General features: G+C 40.2%; 1 protein-coding gene across 2 annotated transcripts; it reads right to left on the bottom strand.

Annotated features, from left to right (window-relative positions):
- C2H5orf22 (chromosome 2 C5orf22 homolog) lies at positions 1 to 23,713 on the bottom strand. Of its 2 annotated transcripts, none has more exons than XM_065398672.1 (9): positions 23,573 to 23,713; positions 18,451 to 18,596; positions 16,976 to 17,125; positions 11,928 to 12,372; positions 9,511 to 9,573; positions 6,250 to 6,371; positions 3,021 to 3,087; positions 2,233 to 2,372; positions 1 to 1,608 (listed from the first exon to the last, which is right to left on the bottom strand). In XM_065398672.1, the coding sequence occupies exons 1-9, from the start codon at positions 23,648 to 23,650 to the stop codon at positions 1,479 to 1,481; spliced, it is 1,341 nt and encodes a 446-aa protein (XP_065254744.1). In that variant the 5' UTR covers positions 23,651 to 23,713; the 3' UTR covers positions 1 to 1,478. The 2 variants fall into 2 exon arrangements, with proteins under 2 accessions (XP_065254744.1, XP_065254745.1); XM_065398673.1 differs by having other exon boundaries at positions 18,451 to 18,511; positions 23,573 to 23,628.
- Positions 23,714 to 23,943: the final 230 nt, after the last annotated feature.

Raw genomic sequence — 23,943 nt, forward strand, 5'->3', positions numbered from 1 at the left:
CACAAAAATATTTATTCAAAACCAACTTAATATATTCCAATCAATGTCTTCACCCTCTCTCCCTTTGCCCTTTCCCAGGTCAGTCCCAATTGACTGCTGGTTTCCTTTTTATTCTGGAGATGACCATTTGCTCTCAACTCCTAACCCTTAAATTCTAAATGTCTATGACACTGACATACTTTCTCTGGCTAGGACTGCAAGTGAATGCATGTATGGCCAGACAAGATCAATTTATGTTCTAAGCATGAAGACTGGAATATCTAGAATCTCTGGGTGAAATCTTGGCTCCATAGAAGTCAATATGAATTTTGCCATTGACTTTAATGAGGCCAAACTATCACCCTCTGAAACCACTCGTTCAAATCCTGGCATAATTCAACAGCTACCAAGGACACGTGCTTTAGAGGACAAAGTAGTACGTACAACACGTCATGCAACTATTGTATGTGCATCTTTCAGCTGAGATCTTAAAAATAAACTCAAGCTTTTTGTGGACATAGAGAGATTTCATGACCTTTTGTAGCAGTGTTGGCCAGTCCTTGGCCAAAGTTTTCCCTTCCCCCTCAGTGTACTGATGAGCTGTTACCCTCTTCCTTGGAGATAGCTGCATTTCTGTGATGTTGCATAGGTGCCTTGTGAAAATAAAGGGACTATAATCATGTAAAATAATATGAATATCAATTGCACTCCATGGATCAGGTAGTACGAGATAAGCTGCACCAATGGAACGGGAGAGGGATCACCGAGTGCTCATCTGTAGTACTACCAGTAGTGGGAATGAGCAAAGGTCATCGTGTGAAACCAAAGTCTTAATGGTACCATGAATGATTTGTAACATTCAAGAAATCAATCTACTTACAAAAAGCTAGACTTGTTTTACAGATATTTTAAGTGTGTGTGTCTAATTCTGTCACAGAGTGTCTTCATGGTCTAAAAATAAATAGTTTCTCTTCACAATACTAGCCTTTAAAAGTCTTATAGTTAAAACACAGTATATTTAATCTGGAGCCAACAATCTAAGTCTGATCAAAGACCACAATTAAAATGGATAATGTTTCAGATATGAAACCAGTGCAACAAAGATAGAGTGCAATTAGAAATTACCATTCAAATTATTGGATAGCTTGGTTTCTAGTGCCACCTGCTGAAACAGAACAATAGCTTTTTTATCCACACTTTTTCTAGTTTTACCTAATAAGAAACTTACAAGAATATTAAAAAAAAATTGGTTTTGGTGAATTACATAGCCCAAATACAAATTAACAAGTGATATACATCAATACAATGGACTCTCCTTATAATGTACTCAGATATAGTAAATCTCTGCTTATATGGAAGTTGTTCTGTATGGTTGGGGCTGGTGGTGGTGGGAAGATGGGGAACTGCTTTCAGCACCAGACATTTTCACTCTAAATATTCCTTTGAGGTTGACATCAACTATATAATTCCCCTGAGTTAAGAGAATAGGGGGAGTTTGTTCACACAGATGAATCTGCTGAGTACTCTAAATGAACATCCAGAGTGCCGAACGCTGAGCGTAGTGCATTCAGAACCTTTTCCTGAATGAGGTCTACTTGCTCTGCAGGACAATAGTCATCCAAACTTGATCTGTAACAATGATTTAAAAAAAAAATCAAATGCCCATAATGAGAAATAGTTTTCTAATACTTTGCATTTATATAGCCCCTTATATCCAGGGATTTCAAAGTGCTTTAAAACCCCGAGAGCTCTGCTAGTCCCTCTCCAGCCCCCTGGCCTCTCTGGAGAGTCTTTTCTCTAGGTCTCCTCCTTGCCCTGGTCTTAGAAACATCTTCCCCTTGGTTCAGAGGCTCCACAGCTGTAATTCTCCTTGGCTTTCTCAGTTTACCATCTTCAGGCTTAGGGTTCTGCTTCAGGGAACCTTCCTCTATGTCTCTCAACTCCAGACTCCCCCAACTGAGCTCAGCCCAGTTCTTCACTTGCTGAACATTACCATCAGGTGGCCCCCATTCCCAGCCCACTGGATCCATCGATCCTCCCCCAGAACACCTATCCTTAAAGATCCAGTAAAGGACAGAATGGCCCCTGCACTCAATGGCCTTAAAGGGGACAGATCACCCTGTTACATACAGGGAACTCCACAGTACAGTGAAAATCCTGTACTGCAGTGAACACTGACTTTTTAAAGAACATTTACTACAGCAAACAGATTTTAAATTCACCTTTGGATTTAGGATAAAAACAAATACTAACCGAGCGATTGTCACAAGTGTGGGCTTTGGTATTTTTTTCAGTACATACTTTACAGATTGTATGAGGCCCTCTATCTCCTGCTCAGTGCTAACATGATGCGGAAGTTCAGAATAATCACACGTAAGACCAGCCTGATGGACCTAAACATAAATTAAACAAAGATTTCACTACTGCATAAAGCGGATGATTAAAATTAACAATATATGTTATTATTCACAAAGCTGATTCATACAGCACAGTGCTTAAATTGTCTTTAAGGGTTTAGTAGCTACTGTACTTCTTTAAAGTAACTAATGGAACTACAGAAATGTATTTAAAAGCACAAACATTATTGTATTTACACTTTTAGATGCTGTTAACTCGTTTCATTGCTTGTTATAATGTACCTCCCTTTTTCCACTAGAGCATTCAGAAAGCCTATCAGAGGTGAAGGCCAAGATCTTAAAAAGGGGACTGGGATGAGAGAGGCTGCTTCAATTTAGGTTCTGAAGTCCTTATCTCTAGACCCACTTGAGTGGTCTGATTGTGACAGCAGCAGCTCGGCACTCTGCATTCCTGACAATCAGGCCATTTTTCATTTGCTTTAATACAGACGTGAAGGCCTAACTTCAGGCAGCCATTTTTGAAAATTCTGGCTGAAGTACAAAGATTTTAAACCCTCCTTCCCACAAACATTTAAGATTTCAAAGGCAAAGGCAAAGCCAAAAAGTTCCCCAGTCTTCTCCTGCCCTTTTGAATATATGATTTTGTAAGCTGTTTGCTTCCAGTTCCTCCTACCAATGACTTACCATTTCATAGTCTGGGGTTTCCATCCGGTTTTTCAAACTATGCACAAGTTGAACCAGTGGTTTCATTCTGGGGTAAAAAGAAAAAATGTGAGTTATATTAACAGCTAGAAGTACATGTACTTAACACAACCAAAAACAGTAAGGAAATAATACCATGGTGGGCCTCGTGTCCCAGGAACAAAGCACGGGGTGTATGGAACTTCCCCTGCTTCTGTGAAAGAGGAAAAGTGCCAGCTCCGTGGCACTGCTGTTTTCTCATCTCAACCTGCCCCTGCATTTAGACTACATGGGATTTTGGGGGGGAGGCCATTCTCTCTGGCACCACCTCCTTGTAGCTCCTGTAGATATACATGAGGAAGTTACTTTTTCAAGGTTGTATTAACTCCATCTGAGTCTCATCTGCAGTTGTTACTCAGAAGCCACAGGAGGACTTTCCTAACAGCATCGCTACAGCTGGTGGGAATATTGGGGTTGGGGGTTTCCCCATGGAAAAATCTGGCTTTTGTCAAAACTTTGGTTTAAGAGAAAATTTTGAGTAGAAGTTGACACAGTGTTTCATGGGAGTTGTTGCTCAGGTGTCTCATGCTCCTATTCTCTTCTATGGACTAAGCTTATCGGGTGGCCTACATCTCCCATGATGCACCACTGACTCACCTCTTGCTGAACCGCCACAGCACATAATGGGAGATGGTAGTCTGGCTGTGGAACCCAGTTTGTAGAGGAGAATGGGGGCATGAGACAGCTGAACTACAACTCCCAGGAGGCACTGTGGCAGCATTACTAAACTGAAAAAAATATTAGATATTCAGTTTTGACCTCCCCCCCAAAAAACACCCAACCCCCCCCCAAAAAATTCACAGAAAACAGACACTTTTTGACACATTCTGGAAGTGGTGAAGAGGGACCAGTGGAGCAGCATGGAGAGACAGGATCCCCTATGTAAGTTGATTCACGGGGCTTGCTGCAGGAAATCCTAGGTGAAGTTCTACAGCCTGCGTTATGCAGGAGGTCAGACTAGATGATTATAATGGTCCTTTCTTGCCTTAAAAATCTACGAAAATAAGTTATCACTACAACAAACCAAACTGAACATTTTCTCTTACCTTGGATTTCAACTCCACAAAAGAGAAGGTTATTTACCTGTAACCGGAGGTTCTTTGAGATATGTGGTCCCTATCTATATTCCACTGAAGATGTATGTATGCGCACCATGTGTCCGGAGCCAGAGAATTTGACAGTAGTAGTGTCTGTTGGTTCGCGCATGTGTCCTTGCTTCGCCTCATGGTTTCATCTGAGGTGATAATGGGTGAGGTGGATTGACTGGGTCTCCAGTTCCTTCTCCACCACAAATCTAACAGATCCACAGCAGAGGGGAAGGAGGGCGGAAAGCATGACCTGACTACGGCAAGTTTCGGAGAGGAGATCAGACCTCCCTCGGTGTGGGTGGCAGAGGAAGGCCTGGAGATCCTGGTTCCCATAGGGTGAACCGCTCACGTGGCCCTGGTGCTTACTCCGAGTACCCCAGTGTTAACAATACCCGTTTGGTAGCAGGAGCCAGCGCCGGAGCGGAGGACTGTCCTGGAACCAACAGATCCCCTGTCTTAAGGGACGCTGACATTGAGGGCGAGCAGGGCTCAGTGCTTGGTACCGGTGGACCCACTGGTCTGCGTGATTTCTTGTCATTCTTGGAATGTGCCACCTCTCCGTGGCTGGAACTCAAGTAAGGTGCATTATGCTTTGGTTTGGAGTAAGACTTACTGCCATGCTTATGTGCATGCTTCCTTGACTAGGCCCCGGCATGGGGTCTGTAGTGGTGGTACCACGGAATCAGATTTGATCTCTGTAACCAGAGGCGCATTCCTGGCTTTCTCAGGCCAATGTAGAGGAGGAGTTCCCTGGCCTGGATCCAACTGAGGCCTCAGGCCACTTCCATGAGGTGCTTCTTGAAGCGGAAAACCCGGCCTGCTCAGGTACGGACTGGGAAGGACTAGCAGACACTGCACCTGGATGAAATGTGGGCTTCTCCAAAGCGGTAGAGGCAGTGTTGGTGCTCCTCCCTGACTGAGAACTAACACAGGCAGGAGGCGCAGATCTTGAATCCTGGTGCCTTTCGCATAATCCAGTACCCATGTGTGGGTGTGTGTGGGAGACTGGTAAACTGATTCTCCTAAAGTCCAAATCCTACTAAAACTACTACTAAAAACTAAACTACATAAAAAAACAGTAAAAACAGTAGAAGAAAAACTAACTATACATAATTTCTAAAACTTTTCTTCTTTTAAAAGGGCGTCAGAGATGAGAGGACACTAGCAGCTCTGACTTGGACCATGTGGCGGTGAGAAGGAACTGGAGATACAGTCAGTCAGCCCCACACTTCATTGCCTCAAATGAAACCATAAGGGGAAGCAAGAGAGCATGTGCGGACCAACAGACACTACTACTTTCAAATTCTCCAGCTCCAGAGACATGCCTATACCCTCAGTGGAATAAAATAGGGACCATCACTCAAAGGAGCAGCTAAAGATTTTCCAGGTTGTATATTTTAGACAAGTTAAATGATCATCAGTCCAGCAGCTTGAATGTTCAAAAACATGCCAGGAGCCACTGAATTACAATTAGCATTTTTCAGTCTTCTGCTGATGGTGGCCGTCTCTTTTAGAAATGCAACAATATTTGTGATGCTGACAGCATGGGAGGCTAAAAGACCAGTCACAAGGGTCTGGAGGTTTTTTGTGTCCCTGCTCTGGATTTGACTAGGAATGACACTTATTGGTCCAAGAGAAATCCTGCACATGAAGGGAGGAGGTAGAAGAGAGGTGTAACAGGATGGTATTGATTGATTGTGTCTGGAGAAGTTAGCTAGCTCCTAGACAGAGTGGGAGGAAGAATACTGTTCAGTGGGTTTCTGGAGAAAATCAAAAGTAGTGACCAGGAGTCAGGAGTTACAGGCAAAGATACGAAGAGAAGGCAGTTAGCAGACAAGCAACCAGTGCAAAGGGAGGAAAGAACAAGAACAACCTATACATTAGATTTCCAAATTGCTACCATCACAAGTGATGTAAGTTTGTAGGAAGCTGGCCAGTACCACCTGGAGGCTCAAAAATAACAAATGTAATGAAAAACACTTTACTGTTAAAAATATAATAATTTCTTCATGCTGATTCTTATCCACAAGCTACTAGTTGACCAAAGGGAGGAGAGTTTTCTTTTAACCATTGAAATCCCTTACCTAGGATACAAGGCAAATCTTTTTAGAGTCTCTTCATTATCATTGTCACATAAATCCGCAAAAGCTGCTTCCAGATCTTCTAGCTGACGGACACGATTTTCAACACAGTCCAGCAACCCCTCCTTTGAATGAACACATATGTAGATGTGTTAGGAACAATACAAGCATAAAACCTTATTTCTTTAGATGAAGGACACAGTTCACTCTATGGGTCAAATCCTGAAGTAATTAGTCTGATTGGAGTAAGGGAACAGGGATTTCTGGGCAGCTGGTTTGTGGAACATCTTCCAAAAGATCAGAATGAATGACCAGAGATTACCATCTCCAGAGCAATGCAGAGTAAAACCCATCTCTGCCCACTAACAACAAAATGTTCTGTATCTATATTTTGAGGGAAAAGACTGGGAAGAACTAAAAGTATGTTAGATTAACTGCTGGATTTGTTTGTAAAGCTCTCATATGTCATGGTAATAAATGCAATATGAATACTTAGTGACAGATAAGTAGTTTTGCCTCAATTTAAAAAAAGCAAGAACTTCAGGATATGTATAGGTTTTAAAAACAAAACTTAAAAATACTTTTGGATCTATCAATATTTCAAAAGGAGCTATGTATGTTGGAGATTTTTCAACCACCTTCTTCCTGGACTGCATGAAAAAAGACGGGATGAATTCTAAGTTAAATGCCAGTTTTACTTTACTCATGGGAGAAATCCCATTGGAGTTCATGAGATACTGGCATGAGTAAACATGCAAGTATTTGCAAGATCAGGGTCTGAATAACAACATCAAATGATATGAGTTTCACAGCATGAGTATGAAAGATGATCAGCACATTAAATGTAGACAGGAAAATCACTAAGAAGGATATTTGACAGACATAAAAAATAGGGATATGGTAATTCCTTCTGGTTGGGAAGTGTTCTGATATCACATACCAGCTGCTGTATGTTTGGAGAATGTCAGCAACTTAATTACATATGCTTAAATGGTAATATGGGATCTGATTCTGAGAGGTGCCACTGAAGTCACCACGGAGCACGGGGTTGTAAAAATGTAGGCGGATATTTTGAAAGTAGCACGGAGGATCGAGATTAATGGAAGATAAATGCCTAAATCCCCTGCACTTCTTTTAAAAATATGAATGTTTTACAAATAGGGCTGTCGATTAATCGCAGTTAACTCACGCAATTAACTCAAAAAAATTAATCGTGATTAATCACACTGTTAAACAATAGAATATCAATTAAAATGTATTAAATATTTTTTGACATTTTCTACATTTTCAAACATATCGATTTCAATTACAACATAGAATACAAAGTGTACAGTGCTCACTTTATATTATTTTTATTACAAATATTTGCACTGTAAAAATGATAAACAAAAGAAACAGTATTTTTCAATTCACCTCATACAAGTACTGTATTGCAATCTCTTGATCATGAAAGTGCAATTTACAAATGTAGGGTTTTTTTTGTTACATAACTGCAATCAAAAGTAGTGACCAGGAGTCAGGAGTTACAGGCAAAGATACAAAGAGAAGGCAGTTAGCAGACAAGCAACCAGTGCAAAGGGAGGCAAGAACAAGAACAACCTATACATTAGATTTCCAAATTGCTATCATCACAAGTGATGTAAGTTTGTAGGAAGCTGGCCAGTACCACCTGGAGACTCAAAAATAACAAATGTAATGAAAAACACTTTTGAAAAACGCGATTGGCTGAACAAGAAGTAGGACTGATTGGACTCGTAGGCTCTAAAGTTTTACATTGTTTTATTTTTGAATGCAGGGTTTTTTTTGTACAAAATTCTATATTTTTAAGTTCAACTTTCATGATAAAGAGATTGCACTACATTACTTGTATTAGGTGAATTGAAAAATAATATTTTTTGTTTTTTTACAGTGTAAATATTTGTAATACAAAATAAATATAAAGTGAGAACTGTACATTTTGTATTCTGTGTTGTAATTGAAATCAATATATTTGAAAAAGTAGAAACATCCAAAAATATTTAAATAAACGGTACTCTATTATTGTTTAACAGTGCGATTAATCGCACGCTTAATATTTTTAATCGCTCGACAGTCCTATTTGCAATATAGTATGTTAAAAATGTACATCTAAATGAGTCTGACTATCAGACACTGACACAATCAAGAAGGGTGACTATCCAAGAGATTCAAATATCTGCAAAGAGCCCAGATCTGGGCACATACATCTCCGCTGGCTTCCCCACCTCCATCACATGTAAGTTAAACTTCTCATTACTAATTTTAAAGCTTTGCGTGATGCTGCCCATGCCTTGTTCAGCATTGCACCCCTCCCCATCCATTCCATTCTGCCAAGGATGCTAGCCTTGTCCCTCACAGTTCTCAGCTTCTCACACAAACATCTCCATAACATCTTTCTTATTCCCTCCTATAGCTAGAGTACCCACCCTTGATCAGAAAGCCTCTACTCACTACTTAATGCCTACAAGAAATTTGCTGACTGACAGAAAAAACATGGGGAGTAATTTAGGAATAAGTTAATACATTGATATTTATAATATCATTAGCACAACTATATATTTTGTAGCTACTCTGAGTCTGGTTTTAGGCTGAGAGATACCCCAGGCAGAGATCATCTCACCTTTTCCCTTTGGAAAGTGCCTAGTGTAACAGCCAACATCTTTGTTGTCATTGGGGATTGCACTGAAAGCTAAGAACATGAGTCTCTAAGGTGAGCTGGAACACAGTCGCCTAGCTGGCAGCTGGAACAGGCTGATATATACTGTGAATCAGGAACAGATGGCGAACAAATAATGCACACCGAAAAGTAGGCTACACTAGCATGATATAGGCACTTCTGGGTATACATAAATTCATAATAATACACTGAGCGCAGATCAGGTATTTGTCACATCCCTACTACAAAGAAGAAATAAACTAAGAAGAAAAAGTAGCAAATGGAAACAAAAATACCATGGATGATTTGTTTTTGTTTCACTTTTGTTAATTAGCATTTTGTTTACACACATTAAATTTTACACTCACACTAAATCTCCATGCAGTTAACAGAATGGCATAAATAATGTTTGTTAGAAAAGCTTTCCTGAGGCCCTGTAGAATAGCATTAAGCATGATACATGGCTTAACTGGCAACCCTTTCATTAAGCATCTTTCACAGCTTTCCCTCATGTCTCAGCACTGGGTCTTTGCAGTATAAACAAAAATCATTTTCACATTCCTCACCCATCCTAAAAAGAAATACTGTACCTCTGTTGGATTTCTATCCGGCTTCTTAAAACTGTATAGCTCTTGCAAGATCTTGTATTCCTCCTTTAAGGGGGGGTGGGGGGGGCGGGAAGGGGAAGGCGGAAGAAAACGTATTTTAGTGGCTTCAAAGGAAACATACTTAAATGGAAATACAGTGAAGCAAAGCATTCAGATTCCTGTACCTCCAAAGGGAAACTACTTTTATGACTGATTTTAACAAGATAGCCCCATCCCTGCAACACAGCAGAAGCTGCTCTATATATCTCATGGTGAAAATCCTCTGTGGCCTGAGAAGGCCACTCTCCATGCACATAACCATACGCTAAACGTTAAACTTGACTTCAATGTACTTAGCCATGCCCTTAAAATCAAGCCTTTAAGTGCTTTCGTGAACAGGGTTAAGATTACTCATGTGCTTAAAATTAAATGTGCTTTGCTGAATTGAGGCCCCAGTGAATTGCTGCATATGACAAGGGCTATGATTTGGGGCTGCAGCTGCATGGTGGCCAGGACAGCATAGTTCTAAAGGGATGGACTTGTGCGGATGGCCTGCATCCCTCCTCAGCTGTTGGGGGAATCTGCGGATTTAGATTGGCAAATCTTTCCTCTGGACAGGACAATTTAGTGAAGCCTGTGATCTGAGAAATGGAGAGTTTCCTGTTCCCTGTGGGGGATCTTCCCATGCACAGGATAATTGGGTTCTTGGTTTCAAGCACACAGTGACTGACAAATTTTATGACTGATTTCTAAAGAACCTACGAGAAACAGGATTTTTTTTTTTTGTACTATATGGGTACAAAATTTCTCTAAATTGCTAATAAAGTTTTACTCACAACTGATTAACCCCCTTGCCACACACACACTTTTTTTTTTAAATCCATCAAAGAAAATTGCTGACGAGTTTAGACCTCATATCCCAAGTACGGACACACTTCTATGGCTGCATTAGCAACCCTAAAAATAGAGAGACAGTAATGAAAAAGCTACCCGCAACCGCAATCGTTACCGGGTCACAGAAGGGGCTTTGTGTGGGCACAGAGATCTGCTCACCTTGCAGGACTGGAGGGGCTATAATTGCAAAGAGCAACAGAAGGAAAAGCTTACAATTTTGCTTTAATTTAGGGCACTATAACCATATTCAAAATGTATTTTAAATCTTTTTTGGGAGTGGGATTTTACTCTTAAAATGTACTATTATAACACCACCCTCCCTCTCTTTCTTTTCATTCTGAAGCTGAACAGCTTCCTTTGCAGGTTGTCACAATGATTTCACACAAATGCTAAAATGGAAGGACATCAGCGAGTGTGAGCACAGGATGTTACACATTTTTATACAGGGTGTGGGAAAGGATTTCTCCAGTAAACAGTAAAAGAAAGGTAAAGGAAATTGCCCAAGTTGGACTAGGACCAGCACACACTCTATGCATGGGGAAAAGGGATACGGGAGCTTCAACTACCATTAGCAGTTAGCATCTTGGACCAAAATTTTCAAACCTGGTGCCTAGTTGGGCTCCTAAATCCATCTTTAGGCACCTCAATATAAGTGGCTTGATTTTCACAAATGATGAGCACCTAAAAATCCCATTTAAAACATAGGACTGGATGGGGGCACCTGGGTCATTGAGTCCAATCCCCTACAATCACAGGCAACCGTGTCATATAATCCCATTCATAAATTTATTAAGATCCATTTGAAAACTAATTAGGCTTCTTGTCCCTACTATGGAAGGTTGCTCCAAAACTTTATTCCTCTGATGGTTAGAAACCATCTAATTTCCAGCCTGAATTTATTCATGGCCAGTTTATACCCATTTGTTCTTGTGCCAACATTGCCTGTTAGCTTAAATAGCTCTTCACCCTCTTGGTATTTACCTTCCTCATGTATTTATAGAGAGCAAACATGATCCCCTCTCACCCTTCATTTTGCTAGATTAAACAAGCCAAGCTCTTTTAAGTCTCCCCATGTAAGTCAGGCCTTCCATTCCCCTCATTATCCTAGCAGCCTCTCTCTGTACCTGTTTTCGTTTGAATTAATCTTTCTTGAACACAGGTGACCAGAATTATATACAGTATTCCTGATGAGGGCTTATCAGTGCCTTGTACATTGACATTACCACTTCTTTACCTCTACTGGAAAAAAGGCAATGAGAGCTGCTGAGTGCTCAGCACTACTGAAAATCAGACCACTTGTATTTCAGAAAACATCAATGTAGCTTTGGAAGCCTAACTTTGGGGACCGACATTTGAAAATTTTGGCCTGGGTTTTACATCTCAGGTGAAAGACAGAACTGTGCCTGTAACACCAAACTGGGGCATTTGTTCAGCAAAGTGGTATGGCTGCAGATTATTAATAGTCACATTCTCTGTGGGGTTCACTTTTGTCTGAAGGATAATAGGATGGTATATGTTATAGTCACCTGGGTGTACATTTCTTTGAATGGATTCTTTACTGAAAAAAAATCTAAGTCAATATCTAAAACATATGCATCTCCCTTTTGTAGTACTTGAAGAACATCTTCAACAATCTCCATCAGTTGGCATGCATGGTTTCCAAGAGAGCATGAAGCCAAGGACTCCAATTTGTCTTGTGCAAATGTTTTCTCATCTCCTCCTTCCACCTTTGAATCTGAGAGGTCACCGCTGGGAACTTCAGCCTTTGATGAAGAGGCAGTAGCAGTGTTTGCTGTATCTGTATTTAACTTCAGTTTCTTTGCAGATATTTCATCATTTTCTTCCTGACTGCTGGATGCTTTGGTAGGATTAACAAGAATGACATTCAGATGTAAAGGCTTCTGGTTCTCTAGCTGATCAGCAGGGACATAAAGACCATCACTTAGATAGTAATGATCTGTACTTGTAACCCTGGAATAGAGAATTGGTCATACTTAATGTATGATTTAACTAGATAAGAAACAACCTTGTGTTACCACCTAACATTATTTACAATTAAGTAACCCTGAGAAAGTAAAGTGAGTGTGTGTGATGGGTTGTAGGCAATGTAACATATACACACATAAGATTATTTTTAAAGACTCCTCACGTTAAATTTAAAACTGATTTTTTTTCTTTGTAACGTCTTAGTGCTGTTGAGGGAATGTACCAAAATACATTTTATATTATTTATTAAAGCCCCATAAAAATGTCAAATGGTAATAGAATGATTCATCCTTATGTGCTCTTAAAAGATTAATTTTGCCATCAGAATATAATTTAAAGAAAACTTTCCCCCTAATCCTGCCAATATGATGATATACTATATACCTGTGAAGCAATGCATGCTCTACATTTGGTATTCTGGAGTCTATTGCGCTATATTGTCTATTTTAGATCATATTTTAAGTCATGTTTGATATGCACTCAGAAGCGCTCAAATAACCTATACACAAAATATTATCAATAAATACACAAAGCATTTAGCTTTTCTATAGCATTTTTCATCCATAGATTTCAAAGTGCTTTATCGGGGAAGAGATATATCAATATACACTTTCCCATTTTACAGATGGGGGAAGTTAACACAGCAAAGTGAAAGCCAAGGGTCACACAGGAGGTCAGTGGCAGAGACAGGAGTAAATGCCAGCTCTCCTGACTCCTAGTCCATTTCGCTATCCCTTACAAGTAGAGTGGGGGGAAATAGTTTTTTTTTTTTTTTTTTTAAAAGATTTTAAAATAAAATTTATTTATAAAAATAATCCTATTTAAAGTTAAATGTGAAAATATGGTCTCTTCTGACAAGGCCTAAACTAACTATAATCTAGTAAAATCATTTAAATTAAAAAAAAAATGCTGCATCAGTAAGTCCTCCTCAAATTTTAATGAGTAAAGGGTGCTGCTTTTTTTTTAGTTTTATACAGAATCAGGGTGGGGAGTGGGTGAGAGAGACGAGGATGGGGACGAGATCTTTATCTTTTGAGGTCAGCTCAAACTTTATAAATATGTCACATCATGTACTGCATAAAGTATGTATCTATATTATTTTCAGTCTTTATGGTGGAGCCAATCCTGGTATTGAAGTTTTTTCAAATGTAAGTACTTCCAGTTTTCGTTATGCACAATTTTGCCTAATTACTTTGTTTCTGTTTAGCTAGCAGGTGCAGAGAGAATATTTTATTCATTTGAACTAGTTCAATCAAAGATGAGAAACCAATTGGGAGATGAAGAAGCAGGGAAGCTTGCTTCCCTCTTCCAATCCACGAATAAAAACCAGGTGGGAGACAATGCGATCTATTAAACTTTAAAAACTTGAAGAACATGGAGCCAGAATTTTGGAGATAATCAGGCACCTAAAAATGCATGTACGTGCCTAGTGAGGTTTTCAAGAGAGCCTAAGCAGATTGGGCATTTTTAGGCACCTAAATACCCCGAGACTGCCAAATCAAATCCAACCACGGTCAGTAATGACTGAAACTTTGGGGACTAGATTTAACTGCAAAATAATATCTTGATAAAATTACATAAGAAAAAACAATCTAGCACGTTTAAGGTACTCTTATTTAACAAATAATTCTAAATGCTTTTTTTGTGCATTTCGAATTGAATTCCAATGTCCATCTTACACAAAAGAGTAAACATATCATCTAGTAAATAAGAAATGCATCGTTCACTGTTTTCTAACATCATAAGATAAAAATTAAGAAACTGAATTAAGTTGAGAGGTACATAATTAGTTAAATAAATGTGTACAGATACAGTATCTGAACAAGAACCACCACCACTTTAGTGTAAAAGCTATATTTAGCTGCAAAGCAACATGTTTTTATGGTTATACCCACCAGTGAGAATGAACTTTCTTAGGAAAAGAATTAAAGTACGAATGCAAAACAAGATTAAAATTGATTATTTAAATCAATCCATCCTGACCGGAACATTTTTTAAGTGTTACACAGCAAACAAATCAGTGCTCTTTCCTGCAGTTTTTTTAAACACTCCCTAGACTAGCAGGATCAACACCCGTGAATAGTTCCAATGGCTGTAAACAACAGCTCAGTGACTGTACCACTGACAGAGTAGTACTGCATAGAAATGAATCATTTCTGTTCACTGTGATCACAGCCACCTCTTTTCCCCTCTAGTAGGAAGAACCCCACTGACCAATCAGTAGGGGGATGCTCTTCAGTTAATCCTCAAAGGCACAGCAAGGAACAAAAGCACAACTCTTAATCTGTGTTATAAACTAGCCCTAACCTATGTTATGCAAGCACATACTTTCAATAACACTGAAGGTTCTTCTCTCCCACAAATGTGCTAGTTTTCTTGACGGCTGAATAACTCCACCATAAAGTATGCTCTGAAAATCCTGAAAACAACACAGGCAACCACTTTTATAAAAAAAGGATATTTAGCTTTTCCTCAAAGTGTTTGAAAGTAGGAGGAATGTCTCAAGATGCAATCAGTCCCCAGCCAGTTTATATTAATCACACGTTAAGACAGTGCAATTTGAATCTGCATACTCAGACTAATAAAAGTGCAAGACCACTTCAGGAGAGAGGAGAGCTCTTATTGTCTTTGGGATTTTTTTTGATTCATAAATACTATTCTCTATAATTGTACCAATGCTCAATTAAAGAACTTAAAAACATGCAAGCGACCTTACCTTGAAGAATGTGATATAAAAAATATGTCTATAAAAAAGGGGGAGAAAGAGACCGGATGGCTCAGGGGCTTGTTAATAGGAGCCTTTCACCCCTAGACTACCCAATCAAATCCAACCACAGTTAGCAGTGTCTGCAAACTTGGAGGCTATTTGGTACACTATGTGAAATTAATGCAATAGTCTGAATCCAGTTCTTGGGTGTCCAAATGAGAGCAACTCAGTCATAGTCGGTACTAACTGGAAGTCTCAGTGGAGAAGCCAAAGTCTGAATGGACATGAGGATTGAACTACTGCTCTTTCATCCAGGGAGGTGGGCCAGGCCAGCGTCATTTCAAGCACATAATACACAGAGAAGCTTGCACCGATGCTGTCGGTGGTACTCTTGGTTTGAAGATGAATGCTGTGGATAGAACTAAATTCATACAAACATACCACACACTCAAATAAACTAAGATTTAACATGTTTTAAAAGGGGGCAGAGGATAAAGGGATGTTATCAAAGTTGACAGGCAGGCTAGTATAGTCCAGTAGCCCATGACTATTGGTCCAAACAAATAACGTTTATTTATGGTTGTTTGGATAAGCAGCTGAATTCCTCTTAAAACTCCTGGGCGAATTAAGAGCCTGAAGTCAATGGGAGTTTTACCCTAACTGACCAGCATGTCCAAACTCAAGCTGAAAATGAAAAACTGAACTTCCATGTCAGTTTCCCTTTATATTCCCTTGAACAGGAGTAAGAACATAGATAATTGGCTTATGAAGCTTTCTGCTTTGCTAAACTCCTACTCTTAGCCAGCTGGACCCAACATTACACTTCAAGATTAGAACACATGGTTAATTACAGATGGCTACAACATCTGGGGCCACCATATCTTCCTGGTGGACTACCAAAAACAAGATCCAGGTTACCTGTGGACAACATATTGCTAAAGGATTTTTTTTTACCTTGTTCCATACGTTATGTTCTTTTTTGCTGCACAGTACATTCACTTTTTTGTGCGGTTTCACCAAAACACAATATTTTGATGTTGTTAAAATGAACACCAGGAGCCAAGAACCACAAATTACAAAACAAAGTGGTGTGACAAATGAAGTCCAGTAAGGAAAGAGTTCAGTTTTAAAGAGATTAAAGTTTATGATGAACGATACTGTGAAAAAAAATAATTTTAAAAGTTGTGAAAAATAGTAATGAAATTATTACTTAAGAAGACAGCTGCACTCAGTAAGCCCAATTCTGTTTTCACACCTATTTTATGCAGTGTAGCTCCACTGACTCAAATGGAGATATGCTTGATTTATACCATTATTAGCAAGATCAGGATTTCGTGCTGTGTGACTAAAGGGCAAGTGATGAAAGAAGCAGCAAGATAATAATTGTATTTTTACCTGGCTGGGAAAACAATGGAAATGTTACTGAGTTAAAAAAAAAGCTTAATTATCCAACAAACAAAAAACTTTGCTGGTTTACAGTTAAAATGACCACAGTTCACATCACTGACAAAAACTATATATCAAGAACGGTATAGTTAAAAAAATGTAATTCCTAGAATACTGCTTCCCATGATTTCAACCTTTATGAGCAGAGCAGTTGATTTGAGCTTTGACTAACTGAAATGTGACAAGTGTAGTATAATTCTCTACAAAATGGTATCCATAAAAAGGAAATGAAAGGCCCAATCTGTCAGTGTAATTATTCATGAAACTTTTCTCATGTCTGGCCCTAAAGGAGTCATATATACACAACTAAATTGTCATTCATGGATTTATCACCAGTTTTATCTAAGTATCCAAGAAAATGTATATGGGAAACAGTGGCAGAGGAAAAATGAGATCTATAATTATCTTACTAGCAAAAGCTAGCACATACATTACCTGATTGTAGTGGTAGACGTATCTTTACCAACTAAAAAATCATGTTTTCCTTCTTTGATTTGCTGAGCCCAGCTTGGATGAAGCCATATCACTTGAGAAAAATGACCAGCATAAACAACAGGCATAATCCAGTTCTCAATACTTAGCTCACTGTAAATGAATGGAGAGGAAATATGAAATCACATTAACTTTCCCTATATGTAAAGTGTGTTAGCAACACAATAAAGATGACTCTCATATACTGGAATTACATAGAAATGTGTAATTTCCAGAAAGCATCAGTATTTTGTATGCATATGGTTTATGTTACAAAACAAAAACTTTAATAGTAAAACTATTATCAGGAAAATCTTTGATCACAAGACTTAAAAATCTTAGAAATTATTCATTTAAAATGTCTATAACAATACTACAAAGTTAGGATTTTGGTTTTGTAACATATGTATAGTGCAGTAATGCCATCAATAGTCTTCCTCATCAATAAAACACTTGATTATAAACTAGCCAGGTTTATTGCTTCCTTTTGTGTGTCAGACATAGGAAGAATGAAATGAAGTATGTTCAACACCACCATCGCAAATCAAAACTAAATCTAAGAGTCTGTCAGTGTCAATGTAACCTACCCTAAAATTGATGAAATGTTTTCTTGAATGTAAAGACTGGTTGATTAGCCCCTACAAAATCACATTCGAATCACTATTAGTATCTCAATTCCTTAGTGGAATGACACACGCTGCCAAACTGCCTATTCCTCCACAAACAAACAAAACCAAAACACAGAGTAGATATGGGATGATATGTCGCCATTCCGTTCTTGGGACTCACCAGCGTATTGAAATTCTCAAGCTTTTCAACACCCTTCCCAATTACAAGAATGAAGCAGAAAGAGGGCACAGTGTGTACACATATCTCCACAACTGCACTGGTCTTTCATCTACCTAAGCAGCTGTGGTGAAATCCTGGCCCCACTGAACTCACTGGCAAAATACCTCTTTGATTTAGTATGGTCAGATTTCAACCCTGCTGTTTAAACACTGTTGCAGCGTTACTTAGGAAAAAGGCTGATAGATTTTACAGAATTGGGAGGGGAAGGCATTTTTTTTAAATATGATTTTTCAAATTAAATGATCGGTCTTGACATTGACCCATTATAATGCTGTTCAGAGAAACAACATAGTCTAAACTGTCAAACAAGTGGCATACTGCTGAACCATTAAAAATGCAACCAAGTCACAAGAACATATTAATCCAATGTATGGAGGGTAACATCAACATTTGACTATATTCCTAAACCACAAAACATCCTTGAACATAAACAAGTCAGTTTCGAGCATGAGTGAAAAAGCTGAAAATACTTTCAGGGCCAACTTCTGCCCATCTTGCTCACGTTTACTCTGAGGACAGTTCTACTGATATTCAATGTAAATGAGAGTGGCAAGAGTTGGCCCTTAGAGATTCTTGATGAGGAACATTACCTAAACAGAGCTTCTTTGTCGAAGACCGTGTCTGCTGGCATATTCACAGGAATAAGGAGGTCTGGATGGGAATCAAAATGAACAAAGCTGATGTTACTGGCAGGGAGATGCTTTGACCCAATGGCACGATAGATAAAAGGCAGAACCTAAAACAATATGAACGAAATGTGTTAAGTGTTACAAGTGGGTTAAAAAATGAAACGTTGTTAATAGCAAAAACACTGGCAAAATACCATCCATTGTCTTCTCAGGCCTCATAATTATTCCTTTAGAAGAAGACAATGCATCAGTGCAGCACAACCTTGCTGGTACCATGGATTAAGACTGGCAACTTGCCACAAGCCCAAGGGCTACATGTACAGTAGTTTGCATGAAAATTTACAATTTTTTTTTACCTCCCTTTCATTCTTTCAGGGCAGCCTTGTTTACAGCAATGCTTTAATCCCACTCCCATTTCTTTCACTAAAATCCATCCTCCTAAAAATCTCCCCATCTCCTGTGCAATGCAGTCCCCACCTGGCTGTCCTCCCCCACTTCTTGGCTTCCATACACTAAAGTTCCTCCTGCTCTATGTTTAGACATGGATGGATTAGATTTTGATCTGCAAATGTTGGTAAACATTGATTGCACTGTACACACACAAACTGATTAAAAATATTTCCATCAGTAATAAATGAAATTTACAGATAGGCAAGGGAAGAAAAATGCTGCTGGAGAACCTATTAGAGTTTGATTTAAGGTTATTTATTTTGTACATTTTGACATTTGATGTTGACAATTTGTGTTTTAACAATTATACAGATTTAACTTTTTCAGTCTCAACGGTCATTAAATAATTATTGTCTGATCCCAATGTTTTACCCTCACCCATAATTTCTGCAACTGTGAAAAAAAAAAGAATCAATAAAAATTAAAAAAGGTTCAAAATAACTATTGATATTATCCATCAAAATTATAAAAGACAACTCGAATTCAGTGAAGCTTGCCTATGAGTCAGGCTGTAGGACACACTTACAGGCCCTATGCTGACACCAAGAGTCAGCCTGGGAGATTGCAGACATACAGCCCCCATGACCACAAGAGACAGGGCAAGGCTAACTTGTTCTCAGTTTATGTGAGGCTACTGACTGGCAGAGTGGTGGGAGCCTTTCTGTGCTCCTTAGGCAACTGAAACTGCATAAAAGGACTATGAATTTAGTAGCCTGAACCCCTCCTCACTGCCAACAGCACCATCCATGGCGCCCAGGGAAAGCAGAAACCTCTGCATGAAATGGTTCTCCTATGGCAGGTGCTGAGAGGTGTGCAAAGCTTTTAATGGGCCCTCTGCTCTTGGGTGAATTACACCCGGTATATACAGCATAGACCAAAAAAATGCATTTACTATGTTTAGACTACTTCATTTTTTGTATTTAATAATCCATAGCTATTTTTTGTACTTTCTTGGATGTCATTTTACTTTGCCAATATCTCATTGATTATATTATGTTATATTTATGGCAAAATAATGTGGAAAATTAAAAAGACAAGGTGAGTGAGGTAATATCTTTTACTTGACCAACTTCAGGTTGGTACAATAAAAGATATTACCTCCCCTATCTTGTCTCTCTAATTCTCTTTTCAGAGCTTTTACCAAAGTTTCAACTTGACATGGATAACTGTACTTGGATCTCATTCAAAATAATTTCAAGGGAGGGTTTTTTTTTTTTTTAATATCTATTTCAATTAAGGTCATTGTTTCAAACAGTAACAGGATCATAAATTGTCCCTGGTTTAGATATGCAGGGTCCCTAGTTCAGTAAACACTTTAGTAGGAACCTCATAGCATTTTGGTAAAGTAAACTGTTTAGTATGAGGTTGCTTTTGTAAATATCAATGGCTGCTGTGGCTAAAACATCTCACAGCCCCATTAAATAATAAATTGCTCATTCTGAAGGGCAGCTGGTGCACGGTCAGCAGCCAATCATAGTGCACCAAGTATTCCAGAAGCCAACAGAAATATCCGCTGGTGCAAGGACTTTCACCAACTACTGAAATGTAGGCCTCTGGTCAATCTCTAGCTTTACCTGTTCTTTTGAGGCTGGTTTTCCTACTCTGGTTAGAATCTGACTAGCCACTGATTGATCTGGCAATACTCTACCGGGTAATAAAAGGAAACTGCTGTATAACACTTGTCTCAGTTTTCCACTGCATAAGGGTATTGATATTTTTAAAAAGCAAATGAGGGGAAAAAAGCCTTTTCAGAGAAGTTACATGATCACAACTCATTTCCACAAATTCCAGGGAGGACTCTGCCTGCTGAGATTAAGACACAAATCTGAATCTTAAATGAGTTATGCCAACATTTTCAAAAATACCGTAAGGATTTATTTTTAATTTTCTCTCCTAACATTTTAATAAACACTTTTCCTACATCAACCTACAGGTATGCTATATACTTTTTGTCATTTGTAAATACTGCATAACTTCTGGTATTTTGTATAATTTATTCTACAAAATGTTTTTGGGATTTGTTGATGGGGTTTAATATTTTTCAGTTTTCTACACAATACTCTTTATACCCACACAACATCACATTGAAATCAGTGGGGTTCTCTGCACATGGGTAAGGATCTATTTGAACAGATCCAACGGCAACTTGTAACCTTAAATTGTGCTTTATGAGCAAGCAATCTGAGAAACTTTTACCAGGGAATAGACTAGGCGTTCAAAATCCCCTTTAGACTAGGGATTCAAAATCCCCTTTAAGGAAGCAAGCGTTTTAGAATAACTTTTTTTTTTTTTTTTAAGAGTTTGTCTACATTTCACATCCCCCATTCTTATGCAACAGAAAAACTGCTAAAGCTTCCTTGTGTTTATTAATATGGTAGTGAGTACTTAGCACTTTATATAGAACTTAATTTCAAAGCAGTGTACAAACATCAATTAATCATCTCAGCATCAATGTGATGTAGGTGAGTATTTTCCAGAAATTAAACCAGCAATTTGCAGTTAAACAATAGATTTTTTTTCAGCCCTGGGATAACTGCCCAGAGTACACTCGTCATAGAGTAGTGAACATCTTGGATTACATTATAAGAAACCAGACCCTGCCACTGTCCTCTGCATACTGCAATCCCACAGGTTGAGTGCAGATCAGTGTCAGGGTTGGCTACAGAAGGGCTTATGATTTACAGTGCCCTTTGCTTCCATATGTCAGACTGTGCATTTTCTACACTGCTTCTGCCAGTGGAGGAGAAAAAGATCAGAAGAGAAAAAGATCACAAGGATTACAGAAGCAGCCACTAAACCTGTTCACTGGTGCATAAGGAAACTTCTGGAGATTTTGAGAAGCCAATCCCAATTTGGCAACCTGTCATGCCACTGCCAATTAGCTAGGAGCATCATAAACACATTGTGGGGGTGGTCACCCCTTAAATGATGGCCAAAGTGGAAAAATGGCATGTTATTTGGGGTGATTACCTAAGCGGCAAGGCAATAATTGATAACTGCATGAAAAACACAGTTTGTAAAGACACACTGTTTTATTTGTGGTGCAAAAATCTTATTCTGTATCATGAGGATTAGTACTTGTATGATGGCTGCTGAAATATGGGACAAAGCACATCCTATACTAATTAGCTATGGTGTGATGCACTAGGCACAAAGTAAGGATCATAATTTAAAATTAGGGGCAGGGGCTCTGTCGTAGTCTACGCTACAGACTTACGATGGTGTAACGACGTCACCTGGAGCGTGGAAAATCCAAACCCCTGGGCGAATTATGTTGACCGAATTCGTGGTGTAGGCAGGACTATGTTGATGGGAGGGCTTCTTGCAGCAGCACAGGTACCAACTCTTTGGGGAAGTGGAGTACCTGCGCTGATGGGAGAAGTTCTTGTCAATGTAGGTAGTATCTTCACTAAGTCGCACAGGAGCATAGCAGCATCAGTGCAGCTGCACTGCTGCAGTGCTGTATGTGTACACAAGCTCTTTATCTCACAGGTCCCATTCCTGCATAAGAATTTGCACAGTGTAGTAGTAGTAGTAAGTTAAACACATGCCTAAGGGTATATCTATACTGCATTGTAAACCTGGGCTCAGCCTCAGGCTTGATCCCACCTGTGTCCACAAAGAAATTTGTCTAAGGCTAGGTCTACACTACCCACCTGAATCGGCGGGTAGAAATCGACCTCTCGGGGATCGATTGATCGCGTCTCGTCGGGACGCGACAATCGATCCCCGAATCGACGCTCTTACTCCACCAGCGGAGGTGGGAGTAAGCGCCGTCGACGGGGAGCCGCAGAGGTCGATTTTGCCACCGTCCCTACAGCGGGGTAAGTCGGCTGCGATACGTCGAATTCAGCTACGCTATTCGCGTAGCTGAATTTGCGTATCTTAAATCGACCCCCCCCTGTAGTGAAGACCTGCCCTAATTCAGGTCAACAAGCAATCAGGACCCAGGTCCTTATGAGCCCAAGGCCTGGTCTATAATACAGAGTTAGGTCTACGTAAGGCAGCTTACATCAACCTAACTGTGTAAAGCATCTACACGAAAATGTAGCACCCACCAATGTAACTCGCCCACTACACTGAGCGCTTAGGTCAATGTAGTTAGGTCGATGCAGTGTCAGCGTAGACACTGCGTTGCTTACATTGACTGTTACTGCCTTTCAGAAGCCATCCCACAATGCCCCGCACTGACAGTGAATCATCCCTGCAAATACTCCTGGCACAGACAGAAGGAGCATAACTGGTCATGCAAAAGCGATTTAATTACCACAAGCCCTGTTATCTTGAACTGTGGATGCAGCACCAGCCCCAGTAAGGTCTGTGTGGCGGTGCAGTATGGATGTGTTAAAATGGCTGTGAGCCCGGGCCCAGTAATCGTAAAATCAGGTTTACAACGTGGTGCAGATGCTCAAGTGGAAACCCAGCGGGTGCACCCCAGGTCCCACAGCCCGGGGCTTAGTGCAGCATTGACATAATCTGCTTGCAGAATCAGGGTCTTGGTCATGGTGGGAACTGACTCCCAGAAACCAAGGACAGGAGGTGCGGGCTGGACTTCAGCGGCTCTAGCCCCAGCAGAAGTCCCGGTGCCGTGCGGGTCCCAGACAGGATCTTCCCCCCGGCCCCAAGCACTTACATCTTGGTGGTCCTCCACCACGCAGACGGGCAGCGCCGGGTAATTCCGCAGGCGGCCCGGCTGCCCCGCGCTGCTCATGGCGGCCGCGCTAGGACGAGCGTTCGGACCTACGAACCCCCGGGCCCGGCAACGTTCTAGGACCCGAACGCCGGGGGCCGCAACGTTCCGCGGAGCGCCAGCGTGGGACACCCGCGCCGCGAGGGGAGGAGCAAGGGCGACCCCACCGCCGCGGGCCAGGCTGGGGCTCTCCCGCGGGGGAGGGGGGCTCACGGGGCCTCCAGGGGGCTCGGCGCTCGCCGGTCCCTTCCCCTGCCCATTGCCCGCCCCTCTCAGTGACCCGGCGCGGATGGTTGCGGCGGGGTTTCCGCGCG

This window comes from Emys orbicularis, chromosome 2 (genome assembly GCF_028017835.1).
Source record: "Emys orbicularis isolate rEmyOrb1 chromosome 2, rEmyOrb1.hap1, whole genome shotgun sequence".
Classification (NCBI taxonomy): domain Eukaryota; kingdom Metazoa; phylum Chordata; order Testudines; family Emydidae; genus Emys; species Emys orbicularis.

Excerpts from the sequence above, each read along its gene's own strand:
- C2H5orf22 (XM_065398672.1), bottom strand. The coding sequence starts at position 23,650 with ATGAGCAGCGCGGGGCAGCCGGGCCGCCTGCGGAATTACCCGGCGCTG. Across the intron at positions 3,088-6,249 it reads AGATTTGCCTTGTATCCTAG|AATGAAACCACTGGTTCAAC; the intron begins GTAAGGGATTTC and ends TTTTTACCCCAG. Across the intron at positions 2,373-3,020 it reads AAACCCCAGACTATGAAATG|GTCCATCAGGCTGGTCTTAC; the intron begins GTAAGTCATTGG and ends ATTTATGTTTAG.